Source organism: Octodon degus, unplaced genomic scaffold, assembly GCF_000260255.1.
Source record: "Octodon degus isolate 3935 unplaced genomic scaffold, OctDeg1.0 scaffold00118, whole genome shotgun sequence".
Taxonomy (NCBI): domain Eukaryota; kingdom Metazoa; phylum Chordata; class Mammalia; order Rodentia; family Octodontidae; genus Octodon; species Octodon degus.
This window is the reverse complement of record NW_004524694.1, coordinates 601,313-620,089: the sequence shown is the minus strand read 5'-3', so window position 1 is coordinate 620,089 and position 18,777 is coordinate 601,313. Positions and strand designations below refer to the sequence as shown.

Sequence of the window (18,777 nt, the reverse complement as noted above, 5' to 3'; positions counted from 1 at the left end):
ACATTCAGTAGGTTCACAGGGAATTCAGCTCAGACCTGATTATAATGCCCGTGTTTGCAGACATCCAGGAATATGGCTGACGTGCATCTCGAGTCCCATCACCAATGATTTTTTTCACTGGGTTAGGGTCTTCTTTGTCATCTTTTCTTTTTCTTTTCTTGCCAATTTTCTCATCAGTCATTTCAGTTTGGCTTTTCTCTTGAGATAGTGTTGGCGGTGGGCTCGGGATGCTGACAGCTGACCTGACGGGTTCCAAACACTGACATACAGTTTTTATCTCCTCTAAGATATCCTAAGGACATAGAACACATTTATTTTTAAGGTTTCAAACACAAATACATTATTACAAGTTACACCTCTTTGGCTTATATCTCAAGCCTTTAAAAATCAACAATCTGAGGACTAGGGATATAATTAGCAAGAACATGCCTCACGTGCTTGAGGCCCTGAGTGCATCCACCGCACTGTTTTCTTTTTTTTTAATGTATTTGGTACAGGGTCTCATTACAGAGCTCAGACTCATAGTGATCCTCCTGTTTTCAGCCTCCGCAGCACTGGGATTACGGGTGTGCGCCACCATGCCCAGATGTGGTGGCCAGCTCAGTGCTCCCCAGGGCAAAGCCAGTGTGGCATGTGGTACTGGATCAATCCTGCTTCCTGTACTTGCCTAAGCAGGTGTTTAGTCCACTAAGCTATCTCACTGGCCCTCACAGCACTACTTTAAAAAATTTGTTTTCTATGTTTTGATCTCTTCACAAATTAAACTAAATTCATCACCATCAAAAGACTATTTGTAGCGCTTGCCTGGCAAGCGCAAGGGCCTGAGTTCAATCCCTGGTTCTGCCAAAAAAAAAAAAAAAAGAGAAAACAAAAGGCTATTTGTGCCAAGTATGGTGGTACACATCTATAATCCCAGCACTTGGGAGGCTGAGGCAGGAGGATCACCATGAGTCTGAGGCCAGCCTAAATTAAGTTCAAGGCCAACCTGAACTCCACAGTAAGATCCAATCTCAAAAAACTAGCCTTTCCCCCTAAAAAATAAAAAAATTAAAAAAAACACACTTCTTGTTTATTCTGGATATTGAACAGCACTTGGAACTAAAAAAGAACCAAATGTCAAAATCATCAAGACAACATAAGGGCCAGCCAGATAGCTCAGGGGATTAAAGCACCTGCTTAGGCAGATGCAGGGACCAAGGTTCAGAGACCAGCGTGCCATGCTGACCCCACCCCAGGGTGCGCTGAGACAACAATTGATTGAGACTGGGTGTGGTGGTACACACCTGTAATTCCAGAGCTTGAGAGGCTGAAAACAGGAGAATCACTACGTGTCCCATCTACATAGTGAGACCCTGTAGACCCTGTACTAAACACATAAAAATAAAATAAAATAAAAACAATATAGACTATTATAACCAAATTAAAAGGAAAAAAATGTTTAAAGAAAAAAAATTACAGCCTATGGTATAAGAACAATACTAGAAGGGGAAGCTAAGCGAAATGCAGAATTAAAATTCATCGGAATTACTCAGGTTTCTCATTATCAACTAGGTTGGCACAAGCATCTAGGCCTCAGGAAAGCAATTCAGGCAAGAGAGAAGCATTAAAGGGTGGAAGGTCTCTTTAGAGAGTGAGTTGGTTATGCATGCTTTGTCACTGAAATGGTTCTAAATAAAAGTTTTAAAGATTAAAACAAAAGAACCTGCTTCATTCAGTATTTATACAACTTCATTATATTCTAGTACCAAGTATCCGCTAAACTTTTATACTACTATTTGCAAATTTCACTGAGGCTGACTTTGGGTGGCAATTAAAAATGTAGTAGTAGGATGATGGAGAGATAATATAAAGGATCATTACCTGCTTAAGAGTTGGATGAAGCCAAATCCACAGCTGTCTGTTCTCAGAAGTGCTGCCAGGGGTCCCCTCTGACTTCCAAATAAACGTAGCGGGCCCAAGCATTTCTCTGGGATATTTATTTGCCCGGTACAGCATGAGACTCCCTTGGCGCTTTCCAGACAAGCAGTGAACTGCTGCGAAGGTCAGGCCTGACATACACACAAGCAAAATACTCGATCGCAAGTGTTGCACTGGAGCATTATTTTCTCCAACCACGGCCTAGATGAAAGCCTGGCACACAGTCAAGTTCTCAATAGCTATTTATTAAATGGGAGACTTAATCAGTTGCTGTAAAAAGCTGAAACTAAGATCACTGCACTAGAATGACTCCTTCACTTTACATCTGACAGCATTATGGACCTTAAGGCCAACTTTACTTTTGTTTCTTTTTTTTTGTTTGGAGACAAGGTCTTGCTATATACTTCAGGCTGGCCTTGAGTTCACAGTGATCCTCCCGCCTCAGCCTCCTGAAAGCTGGGATAATAAGTGTGCACAACAACACCCAGTTCAATTTTTCTTAAATTACCACAATCATTGGGAAAAAGCAGTTTATTGCTTAATTTCAAAATTCTTATGCCAGTCACTTATTTATAAAATGAATATACAAAGACTAAAACAGGATTCAGCTTTGAAACAAGATTACCTGCATCTGCACTACACAGCTGAGAAAGTGCCTTGAGTATTTCTTCTTCTTTGCCCTTCAACTCCAAACAACAGTAGTAGGACAAATCCTGTACAAAGAGAAAACACAATTACATTCTTAAAAGCCACCTAGGGAAAAACTACCAAGAAGCCAAAAGCCCTATCCGAAATCCTCTGGGGGTCTAAAGAACAAATTATCAAAGTTAAGGTTTTCAGTGTCAATATCTGACATTACAGTAGCAAATATTCTTAAATCAATCAGAACCAAAATGAAAAATGAATCTCCATTTAAATATGTGTCCTACTTTTAAGCATGAAAATTTGTTTTCTCCAATACTCAGAGGCAAGGGCCGGTCAGATAGCTCAGCAGACTAAAGTTCCTGCTTAGGCAGAGCACGGCGGCTGAGGTTTGATCTCCACATGCTGTGCCAGCCTGGCCCCCGGGGTGCGATGAGATGAGATTGAGACTGGGTGTGGTGGCGCACGCCTGCAATCCCAGCACTTGGGAGGCTGCAAACATGAGAATCACTACGAGTCCCATCTGTGTAGTGAGACCCTGTCCTAAATACATTAAAGATAATAAAATTAAAATAAATAAATAATTATAAAATATACTCAGAGGCAAGTTCAAAGTAGGGCATAAAAACTGCTGCTTTTAAGCAAAGGATCACTCATTTCCCCAAATCTCCTTGAGTTACAAAACCAGAGTAGAATAAGCAGGACAGTAATAAATTTTGCAAAGTACACTATGTTGCCCGCTCTGGTTGGCACTGAACCCAGAGACACAACATTACAACGAACTTATCCCACATTCTCCCCAAGTTTAGTCTTGCCCACAATAGATGAGTTTTAAAAAGCAATGTACGGGAAAAATAAGGGTAACGAGAGTAAGAATTTACCAATTTAAGTATGATGAGGAGAAACTGAACTGAATCGGTAAGAGCAGCAGCTTAAACAGCTGTCACAGTCACTGAGAGGTTACTGAGGGCTGGGCACTGGGCTAGCTCCTTACAAAACTGTCACTGAGTCTTCCAGTCACCAAACAAGGCAGGTCCTGTTATTATTTCACAGATGAGAACTCAGAGGCAAAAGATGGCTGTTTGGGCAAAGTCATACAGTTGACTGGAGCATGCAATTAACCAGGCTCTCTGACCCAAACCAACCCCTTGGCCATATCTTTAAGCAATTTTAAGTACACTCGGCAACTGGAACTCAAGGCAAATTTAGCTATGATTCTGAGAAAGTGTGATTCAGATCACCTAATGCCATTACTAACACAGAGAAATCTTCCTACTAACAGTACTTGCTCTCGGTTAGAGTGGCCAGAGGAATGTCATCCAAATTGATACAATGAGGTGACAGGAAAGAAAAATGGCTGCAATGTGAAACTCTGGAGTCAAAATCACCACTCACTGGCTGTATGGTCATGCCTGTACCTCAGTTTCCTCTATTATAAAATGGAAATAATGGAAACTGCCTATCTTGTGCTGTTGTTGCAAAGACCACATGAGCAAACAAGTAAAGTACATACAACAGGGCCAGGTATATATTAAGCACTCCAAACTATTAGCTTCCATTAGCTATGGCTTTCATTAGTCAGGGCTGATCAGATGTTAAGAAAATATTATTAATAAAATGTATAGGAGATTAGAAAAATGACAGATTCCTTGAATGAGCAATACAGGAAAGAAATAGATCGCATGAAGCAGAATCAAAGAGACATAGAGGAACTTAAAATCTCAATCACAAATAAAATGTATAAATATTTGATGACTTCACAAAAAATTCTGCCCCAAATGAGAAGTAACTCATTCTGTAATAACTGTCTTAAACTTGAGACATACAGAGTACAGTGGGCAAAGCACAGGCAAGGAGGATCAGGTGCCCAAGTGCTGTCAAGGCCACCAGCAAGCTGGGCAGGTCACTTCATTTCTCTCATACTCAGCTTACTCGATATGATCAAGAGATTTGATCAGACTTATGATTTCTGCTGAGGAATTCACAAATCAAAGGTTCTTAAAAGGTCCCTACATCCACTTTACATGTAGAGTGGCTACAATTAAAAAAAAAAAAAAAATAGAAAATAAGACGTGTTGACAAGGTTATGAGGACATTGGAACCCTTGTGCATCACAGATGGCAATGTAAAATGATGCAGTTGCCATGGAAAATATCTCAAAATATTAAACACAGAATGATCATATGACCCAGAAGTTCTCCATGTGGGTATATATTTACAACAGCTGGGGCAGACGCTCAAATAATATTTGTAGTATTTTAGTCCATAGTTACACTGTTCACAACCAAAAGTAAGAAGCAACTTATTGTCCATTACAGACAAAGATATAAACAGTTATGCATACATCAGAATATTATTCAGCCTTAAAAAAAGGAAGGAAATTCTGATACATGCTACTGACAAGGCAAATTCACTCCTCACCCCCTTCCCTCTTAGTTAACCATAAAACCCACAAAGAACAAATCGACAAACGGTTAAAACAAATTGTAGGTAAGCTGAAATTTAACCATATTAACCAACCTTTGGGAAATATAAGCCTTGTGACATTAATAAAACTCTAAAATGAGGTAATGTGGTTACTCTGGTTACTTGTAAATGTATAAAAACCCAGTATAATGTATATTACACAGTACAATGTGTAATACAAAAACCATGCTTGACTACTTCTCATCTTGGTCTTCTAAGTGTGGACTGTTTCTAATGTCTTATCAATTATTATTGCACTCTCTTTAAAATAATTTTTTTTTTCTGGTACCAGGGATTGAACTAAGGACCATGCACTTGCCAGGCAAGCACTTATTCTACTGAGCTATCTCCCCATCCTTAAAATAATTTTAAAAACGTAAAAAAAATTAAGGTTTCTTGAAAGCAAAGGGTAACATTCAAATATTTTTCCAATCTTGCATTTTTCCAATCTGTTAATCTGAGCAACAGATTTGACAATACAAATAGACAATATTAGGGCCGGGGAGATGGCTCAGTGGAATAAACGCTTCCCTGGCAAGTGCAAGGGCCTGAGTTCAATCCCTGGTGCCATTAAAAAAAAAAAAAAAAAGCCAAATAGATAATATAACAACCATTACTTAGCTATTCTTGCCTTGAAAATCTGTAACAAATGTATTGTTATATGTTACCCTGTTTCTGTCTTTGTTTCTGCTACTTGTTTTTGCTCTTCAAAATTATTATTATTTTTTTTTTTTACAGCTCTTCAAAATTCAATTAAATTAAAAAAAAAAAAGAGTACAAAGTTCTCTGGTCATCCACATTCCCCAATTTTGCATCAAGTTATCATCCTGATGGTAATTCCATACCATGTAGGGCCAGCCAAATAGCTCAGTGGATTAAAGCTCCTGCAAGCAGGCGCAGGGGCCAGGGGTTCGATCTCCAGGCCTGCCATGCCAGCCACATCCCCTTCTCTGTTCCTCACTCGCCCGCCTGACTCCTGAAAGCTCGGCTCATATTTCACATCCTGGCCAGATGCCCTCGACCTCCTGTTAGAAACATCCACTGCACTGCATACTCCTATCTTACAACCATATACCTGGCTCATTGATTACTGTGAGCCTCTCTCACCAGCTTTGGATTGCTTCATCTCTAACACGAGCAAGGCACCACAGGCATTTTTTGTTGGTGGTGGTGGTGAGTTTTTTGAGCAGGGTCTCGCTATGTAGCTCAGGCTGGCCTTGAGCTCACTTTGTAGCCCAGGCTGGTCTTGAACTGGAAACAATTCTCCGGTTTCAGCCTCCCAAATGCTGGGATTACAGGTGTGTGCCACCACATCCAGATGCCACAGGCATTATTTATAAAATGGACAACCTCACAGACAGTACATTGTACTGGTACGTTGGTATACCATGAACTATTCTAAAGTTCAACCCTGGAAAAGATCTAAACAAACAAAAAAAGGAAGCCTACTAGAAAAGCATACCTGAAGGAGGCAACGGTTTGTCATAGCTCGGTAGCAGGCTCTGTGGCTCTTGACTGTGGGCCTCTCCCCGAGGCAGTAGCCCCACCTCTTCACCATGTGAAACCGCTTGGCATGCCAGATGTGAGTTTCTAACCAAATGTTCTTCTTTTGTCTGCGGTTAAATTCTTGTGTCCGGTTTATGTGACATCTTCGAGCTTTGTGGCATTTATTTTTTGAATGTTCTTTTTTCTGATGCACAGCCTTCTCCGCCTACAGTTATAAGAAGAGGGGTAGATCTTAGTTTGTTAAGCATTTCAGAAACAGGTAAAATGTTAGGAATTCAAATAAGGGACCTTAGAATTAAATACAGACCCCACTAGTTTGCTTAATGTTTCTTTTTCAGTTTTTTTTATTAATTTTATTGAGAAACAAATAGCAATCAGACAGTTTCAAAACCAATTAGGGACAGTTTCCATAATTAATACATTGCATATTATTGTCTTCATAGTGGTTATTCATAGTACAAGATGCAGACATGATATCCTGTCCAAACACCATCAGTACAAATCTTTCTTCTCACTGAGTTAAGAGAAAGTAGCTGTATATCCTATTTTGTATATACACATACAGAATAGTCCTTTATTTGTATCCCCTTTTTTGTTTAGCTTCATCAGAGATGTACCCAGTAGTCCATAATAGTAGTAGGTTATCCATAGGACTTGCAATGTCAGAAGTTGTTGACCTGAGCCTTTTACAGCTCAGCATATTAATATGGCTTTACTTTTTATACCTCGTTTTTATACTTTTCTGCTAGGTGGTTAAGACGAAGATAAAACAAGACCTATATAACAAGAAATGTAACTTTTGTATCTGAGAAGCTCAGTCAAATCCCCTCAGGATTTACCCTGAAACTCTGTACCACAGTTTGTATATCCTTTGTCAGTGTCAGCCATGTGGATGAGTCACGGCCATTGCTTGACCAATTTGTTCTCTGTGAAAGCCTAGGAGAATGTTTTCTCTCCATGGGACTTTCCTTAGGCACACTCTACATCATCGATCACTTTCCTCTATGGCCCCATAATATCCTTGATCAGAAATTTTGGTACATCCCTCAGTTACAGGATGTTATAGTACAGGTTATCCTATATCCTGAGTCCTCACTGATGGTGAAAGGCTAGGGCCAAAATGTTGACTGTCCTTGCAGCCCTTCTTTTTCTCTAATTTTTGGTCTGCAAACTTAAGTTGTTACCCCTCCAGAAGAGAAGCTTAATGATATTATTACCCTGTAACAATGGCAATTGGGCTTAACCTCACTATAATTTGCTGGTTTCTCCAACATAAATAGAGAATGGAGACAATGGAAAGAGTACAAATTTAGAGATAGGCAATCTTAGAAAGAAAGCACATTCATTATTCACTAAAATGGGTAAGCTGGGCCAGGGAGATGGCTCAGTAGAATAAGTGCTTCCCTGGCAAGTGCAAGGGCCTAAATTCAATCCCTGGTTCCGCCAAAATAAATAAATACACACATACATACATACATAAAATGGGTAAGCTTTATTCTCTAGGAAGATCAGATATTCATGAAATTTCAATACAGTTACACAAGCTTAATGTGGCTATTTACAGAGGACAAGAAAGAGTAAGCTGAATGCTACCTACTGCTGCTGCTGCTTATTTTAACCTACAGGAATAACTAAAACCAAAAACTCAAGAGCAAAACACAAAAGTAGAGAAAATGCAATCAATTCAGTTAACTAAAGCTACAGTCAAACAATGATAAATGCTATCACTAGGAAACTGAACTTACATTAAATCTAGAAAGCACAAAATTCCTAGTTGGATTTCATTCTTAAATCTCTCCCACAATCAAGCTATACTTCACTGAAAAAAGTTTTGTTAGTCCAGGTGAGGTGGCACACACCTGTAATTCCAGCACTTAGGAGGCTAAGATAGGAGGATTGCTGTAAGTTCAAGGCCAGCCTTGGTTCCCAAGTGAGCTCAAGGCTAGCCTAAAGTGCACAGTGAAACCCTATCTCAAAAAGACAAAAAAAAAAAAAAAATCTGTATTAATTTGTGAGCCTGGGAAGGGTACAGATTTCATCTCACTGAATCCTACTCCCACTCCTAGCACGGTGCTGGCACACTGAAAACTACTCACTAAATTCTGAATTAGTAAAGACATGGATAGCTTAAACAATTAAAATATTCAAGTCCAGAATTTTGCTACACTAAGCCACAAGTACACTGCACAAAAATTAAAAATGAGTTCAAGTTTTCAACTTTGAAAAAGGTCACATGGTAAAGCTAAGCACTTCTTTTTTTTTTTTTTTCTACAGTTTTATTGATAAACATATAGCAATGAGACAGTTTCAAATCAAATCGGAAGTACAGTTTCAACAAATAATATACTGCATATATTCTTCTTAGTGGTTAATTGCTGTACAAGATGCGGACTTGTGATCCTATTTACAAACACCATTAGAACAAATCATTCCAGTCATTAAGACAATGGAACTATATATCTACCCCAACCACTTTGAATACACAGATACAGAATGGACATTCATCGGTGTACCCCATTTTTCCTAAGTTCCGTTACTGAATATTATAGCTGTGTAAACTCAGCAAAATATTCTAAAAGAGTCCAGTAGCCCATAATAGCATTGGGTCTTCTGTTTAACTGGCAATGTCAGAAATTATTGACCTGAGTCCCCCACAGCTTAACTTAACAGCATGGCTTTATTTCTTATATTTCGTCTTCATACTTTTCTACTGGATGGTTAAGACCAAGGTAAAGCAGGACCTATGCAACAAGAGTTGTAGCTTTTTGGTCTGAGAAGGTCAATGAGATGCCCTCAGGATTTGTCCTGAGATCCTGTACCTCAGATTGTAGAACCTTTATCAGTGCAGCCATGTGGATGAGTCACGACCATTGCTTGGCCAAGGTGCTCTCTGTGAAAGCCTGAGAGAGTGTCTTCTCCCCATGTGACTCTCCTTAGGCCCACTCTGTATCATCGATCACTTTCCTCTTTGGCCCCATAATCTTCTTGATCAGAAAATTTGGGACACTACCGAGGTACATGACGTTACAGTACAAGTTCTCATATGTCCTGAGTCTTAATTGACCTTAGAAGGCTAGGGCCAAAAAGTTGGCTTTCCTTGTAGCCCTCCTTTTTCTCTAATTTTGGTCTGCAAACTTAGGTTGTTACCCATCCAGAAGAAAAGCTTATTGTTATTATCAAATGATTTAGGCTATCAATCTTAACCTCACTATCTCACTGCATTTCAAACATCTTAGGCATAATAAGGAACAGGTATTTTTCATCAAGTATTGATATGTTGAACTTTAAGTCCCTACATAATATGATAAAAAACATTTAAAAATTAGATTATATTTTAAAAAATAGGATAAAGAATTCTATGCTTCTCATGTTTGCACATAAGTCCAAAAATCTCATCATATACAACCTTGAAGCAGGACAGTCCCACAATATTCCTTTTCCTGTCTCTTGCTTTCATTCACCACCCCCTTCTTCTTGAACATCCACCTACCCAAGAGACATCTTAGCAGTAACTGGCATGTCATGACTAGCCGCCCATATTCAGAATACCACAATTATAGGCACTCCCAACATGAAACAACTATTACAAACTACCATCTGCAGTGCAGTAAAAAGTTAACACTTCTATTGCCTTCACAGAAGCAAAATGCTAATCTAATAAAAGGGCCAGAATTGACACCAGGGCTAGGGAGATAGCTCAATGGTTTAAGTGCCTGCCTACAAGTGCAAGGAGCCCAGTTCGATTCCCAGAACCCTGGGAGCACCATTCCAGCCCTGAAACTGGGCGTGGTGGTGCACACTCATAAGCCCAGTGCTGGGGAGGCTGAGAAGGGAGGATCACTATGAGTGTAGCAAGATCCTGTACCAAATAAATAAATAAATGAACAAAAATATTTTTTTTTATTTAAAATAAGAAAAATAGTAACTATTTAACACCATTAAAACAGAGACTCTGGGCGTAGTGGTGCATGTCTGTAGTCTCAGCACTCAGGAGGCTGAGGCATGAGGATTGTTGTGAGTTCAGCCTAAGCCTGAGCTACAAAGTGAGCCGGACAGCCAGAAATACATAATGAGAACATGTCACAAAAAGATAAATAAATAAATAAGAGGAGTTCCAAATGCTATTCTTTTAAAGCAGCTTTAACATCCAAATGCCTACAAATATGGCTTAAGGAGGGTGGAGAAGTCTAGATAATGATTAAATCTAAAAACATATCAAAGAAAGAAACATATAATGAGCCTGTTGCTTTCCGATTTTCCTTTTTAAAAAAGCCTTTTAAGTGAGTTTTGCTCAGTTTCTCCTAGGAGCTACCAACCTAAACATGCTCACTAAGTGAAACTCCTACCTCCTTCTGGGCCATCTCCTGCAGACGTCTGGGAAGGCGTTTGACATTGTGGCTCATGGCCCTCCGCCTCATGTGCCGCGGCAAGGTCTGGAAAACCAGGGAATTGGAAGACTTCTGGGTCACGGCCTTTAACATGGCACTTATTTCAGCAGCTCGTGCTTGGGCGAAAGTAGCAGCTGTTGAAGGAAATGACACGGAGGAGACCAAGCCTTGCATCAGCACCTTTGCCAGGAGACTCCAGAAAGAAGACAGTCTTGAGGCATGTGAGCTTACGGTCACCCACCACCCTGAGCCCCATCAGGTAAATGCTGACAGCAACTGCTTCTGTGTCACAACATTGTGAGACACCCCTGCAACTTTTGTATTTTATGAACTTCCTATTTGGTTTTACTTTTCCTGTTCAGTTTTACTTTACTAATCCACAAAAAAAGCTTTATGTATAAAGAGGTTTCAAAAACAAGGATCTCCATGCAGTATAGAGTCTGCCAAAAAACACACTTCAGGAAAGAAAAACTTGTATAAATATTTTAATACTCCTGATATAACAGCTGTAGACTTCCACCTATGGGGGACCCTAAAGGATGTCACGCAATGTAGAAAACCCACTATACTGCCTGAAAGTGCACAGACAGAAATCTCAATGGACAATGTGACCAAGGTTACCTAGGCAACTAATAAACATCTGGATGCTAAGAGCTACCACTTTGAATACATCTTGTAGAGGGCAAGATGTATCTTATGATGTCTCAATAAATCTTATGATGTCTCAATAAATTAAGTATTAAAATATTAGGGCCAGCCAGATAGCTCAGGAGATTAAAGTGCCTGCTTAGACAGATGCAGGGGCCAGAGGTTCAATCCCCAGCCTGCCGTGCCAGCTCCACCCTGGGGCTGGAGGCACACTGAGAGGGCAATTGAGACTGGGCATGGTGGTGCACGCCTGTAATTCCAGCACTTGAGAGGCTGAAAAACAGGAAAGATCACTACAAGTCCGATCTGTGGTGAGATCCTATAGACCCCTACTAAATACATGAAAACAAAAAACAAAACAAACAAAAAAAATATGGGGGCCTGCCACGTAGCTCAGTTCTTTAAGTGGCTGCTTCAATAAAGCAGTCAGGTTCAGGTTGCTGTGGTTCAATCCCCACAACTCAAGCCAGCCAAACCTGCCCTGAGAACATTCAGAGAAAAAAAAAAAAAAAAAATCCTTATTCCAAAAAATATATATATTTATACGTTTATATATATTTTTCTTTTCCTGAAATATGTATACATTTTGTGGCAGATTCTATATATGTGTAATAAAATCACACCCTTTATTAAGTGCAATCATTACACAGAAAAAATGTTCAACTATAATTTGGACTCCAAACATTTGTTGCTTAATATTTCCTGCTTTTTCAAAACACATAATATTTTTGGTTTTCTTTATCGAAAAACAGATTCTTTTTTAAATAGTAAACAGAGTGCCAGGGAAACATAAGTGAACCTGTGCAAGGCATGGAGAGGCCAGAAGGTGGATGTGAAGGGTGTAGAGGAATGTAAGGTTTACGTGGCAGAGGAGCTGGAGGTGATGAAGGAGAGGTGGGGGATGAGTCTGGAAGAACCTGCTGGGAGGCTCTCACACAAAGGTCTTGGTTACAAGTACAGGGTGTTAAGCTTGCTTCCATCTTTGGAGATGCTACCTTAGTGAGTGTGGGTGGAACGTTGCAGAAGGATGGATGGGAGTTCACAGTTAAGGTCACCAATACAGACTCAAAAGACAGATAATAGGAGAGAAAGTAAAAAAGGAAGCACATCAGGCCTAAGGAGGTGATGGCCAAAGTCCAGGCTGGGGTGAGAGGGCCCAAGCAGACAGAACAGAGGAGTGAGGCAAGGGACACAGAGCCACAATGCTGCAGAGTGTAGGTGATATCTGGCTGTACTAAAAACAAAGAGCGTACAACACAACCAGACTGTGTTGCCTCACCCATACCAACCGGTTATATACTTGGGAATCTCCTGAGAAGTCCCATCAGGACCTGCTTTCCAGCCTCCCTTTTTTTTAAACATGAGTTTGGAGGAAGATTGTTCATTTGTATCAGGCTCAGCCAGGGAACGGGGTGTCATCTTGATTTGCCGCTGCCGTGAAGTTCCAGAATGAGGTTCTAATGCATTTTCAAAAAGAAAACAAAAAGAAACAAATCCTCCTTATCAGGTTATCCTTACCTGACATAAGGAATATGCTACATAACTAATATAGTGCATAACTCACTAATATGTGGGTTGCAGCATTATGTTTTTAATCTCACGGCAACACTTAATATGGCTATTACTACTTCTTTTCATATGAGGAAAGATATCAAATTTCTTGCCCCAGGTCACAGAGCTAATCATGACAGTATGACATAAAGAACCTTGGCTAGAACAAATACAAGGAGAATGTCTCTGTTGCACACTTACATCAACATGAGATTGTTGCTAGGCTCCTTGCTGTGGTCTGAATGTGTATGCCCCCTTCAAGGTTGAAATTCTAACCACCAACATGACTGTAGTAGGAGGTGGGGGTCTTTGGGAGGTGATAATGTATTGGGAACACAGCCCTCATGAATGAGATATAATGTCCCTCATAAAAAAGAGACTTCAGAGAGACCCCGCTTCTTTACACTGTGTGAGGACAGGGTAAGTAGCATCTGCGAACGATGAACCTGCTGTTTGATTTTAAACTACTCCACTTCCAGAACTGTGAAATATATACTTATTATGTGGAAGCTACCTAGTGTGTGATAGGTTGTTACAGCAACCAGAATAACATGCTCTTAAATGCAACAATCCATGTGATTTTGTGTGCTCAGTCTTATCCTAACTGGCACTGTCAAATCAGAAGACACTTTTAAGGAAGGAATGAAGAGCGAAGTCTCTACACAAATCTCTGAATTTAAGATAACAGCAGATAACCTGTCTGTGAACAGATGACAGGTCAGTAGAGAATTTGATGATGTCTCTGCTTATTTCCATATGGTATGAATTATTAGGTCACTATAATCCTGAATTGTCACAAAGTTTGTCATTGTAAGGTTTAAATAAGAGCTTACAGCATATCATGGCAGTCCTCAACTTACTGAACCAGAATTTAGACCTTATGCATTTAAATCTCAAGTTACTTAGGCAGACCCAGTACACACTGCTCTTCAAAGCAGGCCACCTGCTTTTGCTGTCACTCCAAATTGGCATTTTTCTACTGCTGTTCGAGTCAAGTCTCCACCTTCCTATCACCTAATAATGTTCTAAAATCAGCATGTGTATTAAATGTAGACACGGTGGCTATACAGTCTATTTTTCCTAGGGAACACAGAAATATAAAAGATATCAGTTCTAAAACATGCATAATAACACAATATAGTTACATTGTATACAGTGATAATGAACAATGATATAAAATAGTAGGGGCTGGTGAGATGGCTCAGTGGTCTAAAGCACCTACTTAGAACAAGCTTAGCAAAGCACAGGGACCGCGGTTCAATCCCCCACCACATGCCAGCCAGCCCCGCCCCCGGTGGGCTGAGCTGGCCACACACACACACACACACACACACACAAATAAATAAAAAATTTTAAAAAAAAAGATAAATAGTAAACTCTGTGCTTAGAGAGGGTAGGGGTGTATGTGTGTGTGTGTGTGTGTGTGTGTGTGCGTGCACGCGCACGCACGCGCACACACGCATGTCACAGGAAGTCAAAATCCTAAAAACTTACCCTGGGAAATTCCATCTCCTTTATTTTACAAAAGTGAAAATAAAGATCAGAAGCATCAAATGAGTTGCATGCTAAGATTCAAGCCCCAGGAGGAGCCAGCGCTTCCTGCACCCCCAGCACTGCCCTTCTGTCACCTCCACCTCTGGTCTCATCTGCTCTACCACTGAAACAAGACAACACCTGCAACTTACACATGACATAACTCAAATGCTGCTTTGCCTCTGTAAGAGTTGATCTGGGGGTCACAAATAAACTTTAGCCAGCAAGTAACTTTGCAAATAGATTATCTGAGACTAATACATAGCAGACTCTATTTGTTAATTTGGCTCATCTACAACTTAGATAACAACTAATACCAAAAGGTTCTGTCAAAAGCAATTAAATCTAAACAAAGTGGAGAACGCTGTGTGCATCTTACCCTGTTTTTGAGCTTGGAAAGGTTTCCCCCCTCCATTATAGTGCTTTCCACTTCGATCAGCCACAAAGCCAGAGGATAAGGTCACATTTGTGGGCTGGTTTCTCATTTTCTTAGCATGCTTTCTTTCTTTTGCATTAGACATTTCTGGAAAGAAAGTAACATTTAATACAGGGAGAGGGATTCCATTCAATAATAATAAAATTAATAAATATTTATCCAACTCAGATTTTGATTTTTTCACATTAATAAATCTTCATTTACTGTAGGTAGATTCATAATAACAAAGAGGAAAATTTAAAGGTCATAAATAGTATTAACACCCCCCCAAAAAAAAAAAATCTATGTAGTTGGTACAGGGTCTCAATATGCAGCTCAGACTTGTAGCAATCCTGTTTTAGCCAACCCAGTGCCGGGAGTATAGGTGTGTGCCACCATACCTGGCATACCCAGGGTTCTGGGGCCAGCACAGCATGCAGTGCCCAGGATCAAACCCAGGTCCCTGTGCTTGCCAGGCAGGCAATTAGACTCCTGAGCTATCTCCTCAACCCCCTGAAATCTTTTTAAATAGAAAAAATTAAATTTATTGATAGAGAAGTTCCTATGGTATATCCCAGCTTGTGTGACCAAATAATTAAGCCACAAAGGAATGGTGACACTGCATAAAGTCTGTTGGAAGAATAAAACAGGAAGTGAGATTTGATCATTATGCATAAAAAATTAGTTGAAACACTTTAGCCGAGCCCAGTTGCACATGCTTGTAATCCCAGCACTCAAGAAGCTAAGGCAGGCCGATCACTGCAAGTTCAAAGTTTACAAAGTGAGTTCAAGGCCAGCTTGAACTGCATAGAGACCCTGTCTCAAAAAAAAAAAATTAAAAATGAAATTAAAATTAAAAAAGGCCAGCCAGATAGCTCAGCAGACTAAAAGCACCTGCGTGGGCAGAGCACAGTGACCGGGGTTTGATCGCTGGTGTGCTGTGCTGGCCCTGCCCCTGGAGCACACTGAGATGGGGCTTGAGACTGGCATGGTGGGACACGCCCGTAATCCCAGCACTTGGGAGGCTGAAAACAGGAGAATCACTATGAGTCCTATCTGTGTAGTGAGATTCTGTAGACCCTGCAGGTCCTGTACTAAATACCAAAATAAAAAGAAATTAATATTAAGAAAATAAAAAATATTTTATCATGATTCCTAGATGAAATAAGAATCATCCAAATCTGCCACTTAAACATAATTCCAAATTTAACATAAATTACTGACGCTTTCGTTTCTACTACTGAGATGACCCTGGCTCTATGATTAATTTACAATAAATTAATTAACTTATTAATTTTATTTATTTATTTATTTATTTTTTATTTAATACAGGGTCTCATTACATAGATCATACTTGTGGTGATTCTCCTGTTTTCAGCTTTCCAAGTGCTGGGAATTAATTTGTCTTTGAAAAAAGGATAAAGAATAAACTTCAGTACAGTGTTCTTGATTTACTCACTAATTCTCAAATTCAACATCCCTTTCTCAGTGATTAAATTTAAAACATTTGTTTTGTATTTTTAAATAAATTGGGCAGGTGAGATAGCTCAGCAGGCCTAAAGCACCTGCTTAGGCAAGCTTAGGCAAAGTGCAGGGGCAGAGGTTCTATCCCCAGCACCACACGCTGCGCCAGCCCCACCCACAGGGCGGGCTGAGCCAGCCACAAAAATAAATAAATTCATTATTAACATAACCTGTTAAGAGACACACATTGATCAACACTCACCCAACAATATAAGTCCTTAGAAAATAGCTCAGCAGCTTAAAATGCCTGCAAGCAGGCACAGGGGCTGGGGTTTGATCCCTGGGCCTGCCGTGCTCGCCCCACCCACGGGGCTTGCTGAGACAGCAATTGAGACTGGGCATGGTGGCACACGCCTGTAATCCCAGCTCTTGGGAGGCTGTAAACAGGTGGATCACTACAAGTCGGATGTAGTAGTGAGACCCTGAATTCCCTGTAGACCCTTCCCTAAAAAATACAAAAAAAAAAAAAATGTGGGCACAAGCACTGGCACAATCTGCAAAGCTGGAGAGGGGTCCTGCAAACCCCTATCCCAAGCAACTGGTATTACCTCTTTCGTTACTGAATGCAAGGAGTCTGCAAGGTCTGCATAGACACTGGGAAGTAGGCAAGTTCAGTGTGGTACTTACCAAAACGTTCTTAACATGTTAGTATTTAATACTACTCTTTACTTCTACCTACCATCCAGGCAACAGGTACAAAGGCAAAGCAATACAGGGGTATTATACTGTGTGTCTCAAGGAGATGCTAACAACAACACTGGTGACAGGTTTCCAAACTGGTTATGATTTAGAACTAAAGCTTTCCCCAAGAGATTATGTGTTCAGAGGATGGGATTTGGGAAGGCAACAGGATCATGAGATTATAATTTGATGGCATCATTGGGAGGTGGTGGATGCAGGAAACAAAACCCCATGAAGGGAGCAGATCGTGGAGCCATGACCTTGAAATTAGATCTGGTCACCAGCCCTTTTCTGTCTGGCTCTTTCCCTCTTTCTCTACTTCTGGCAGCCATGAGGAAAGTTCTCCTCCCCCAGGATATTCTCGCTTCACCCTAGTCTAAACCAATGGAGGCAGATGGCCATGGATTGAGTCTTTCCTCCTCTAAATTGTTTTTGTCAGGCATTTGGTCACAGAAATAAGTTAACACAATGGTAAACACTCCTTGAAAAAGTGCCTCCCCCAAAGAAGGTACAAACTTGCTTTGTTTTTTTGGTTTTTGGTGATACCAGGGATTGAACTCAGGACCTTGTACTTGCCAGGTAAGCTCTTATTCCACTGAGCTATCTCCTCAGCCCCAAACTTGCTTTGATTTACTGCATTACAGCAAATTGCAGTGTATACTAAAACCGTGCAACCAATTTTTTTTTTTTTTGCTATACAGTTTGGGTAGGCCTTGTGCTCACTTTTGAAGACCCCAGACCGAGTCTTGAACTCACAGCAATCCTCCTGTCTCAACCTCCTGAGTGCTAGGATTACAGGCATGCACCACCACCTTGTTCTGTGGCCAGCACAGCATGAGGGGCTGGTGATTGAACTCGGGTCCTTATGTTTGGCAGGTAGGTGCTTATCCCTCTGAGCTATCTCCCCAGCCTCAATGCTTTTCTATAAGCCAAATTTAGGTACTAGACCACTATGAACTCTTCCTGGCCCCTGACCAGTAAATGCCAGAGTGCTTGGTTGGCAATCATCACACCAACCAAACACTATACAAACTTCTACCCACATCAGGACTGCACATTCCTATAAGGTCACTGTCAGTTACTCTTCTCTTGTTGCTGGGACAAAATACCCAACACTCAAATTGAAGGAAGAAAAGGTTTATTTAGCTCACAGTCACTGGAGGTTGCAGTCCATACTCAGCTGACTCCAAGGCACATGGCAGAGGGCAATCTTTTATGGTGATGGCAAAGAGCAGACAACAAAGGGAGGAGCAGCAGCAACAATGGCTACAGAGAGCAAGTCTGTCTCCCTTCAATTGCATTCAGGCTATCCGCCCCAGACTGGGAGTAGTACTCACACCCATAATCCCAGCAGCACTCACACCCATAATCCCAGCAGATCATGAGTTACTCATCAACTCTAGAAGTCTGCCCCATCACTGCATGAGGCTTTGGGCGGACACCTATACACAAACCATAACAGTCCCTAAGCTTAAGTACCCACCATTCACTTACTGTACCTTTTTC

At 40.6% G+C, this 18,777-nt stretch overlaps 1 protein-coding gene across 1 annotated transcript in view; it reads right to left on the bottom strand.

The window, feature by feature from the left end:
* Positions 1 to 18,777, bottom strand: part of Pop1 (POP1 homolog, ribonuclease P/MRP subunit) — a 48,359-nt gene that overhangs the window by 26,495 nt on the left and 3,087 nt on the right. Inside the window, exons 2-8 of the mRNA XM_004640060.2 lie at positions 15,031 to 15,174; positions 12,857 to 13,024; positions 10,878 to 11,053; positions 6,488 to 6,736; positions 2,543 to 2,630; positions 1,861 to 2,048; positions 36 to 292 (exon numbers count right to left, since the gene is read on the bottom strand). Coding sequence (XP_004640117.1) covers positions 36 to 292; positions 1,861 to 2,048; positions 2,543 to 2,630; positions 6,488 to 6,736; positions 10,878 to 11,053; positions 12,857 to 13,024; positions 15,031 to 15,172 — 1,268 coding nt within the window. The 5' untranslated portion in view covers positions 15,173 to 15,174. The remainder of the gene's footprint in view (positions 1 to 35; positions 293 to 1,860; positions 2,049 to 2,542; positions 2,631 to 6,487; positions 6,737 to 10,877; positions 11,054 to 12,856; positions 13,025 to 15,030; positions 15,175 to 18,777) is intronic.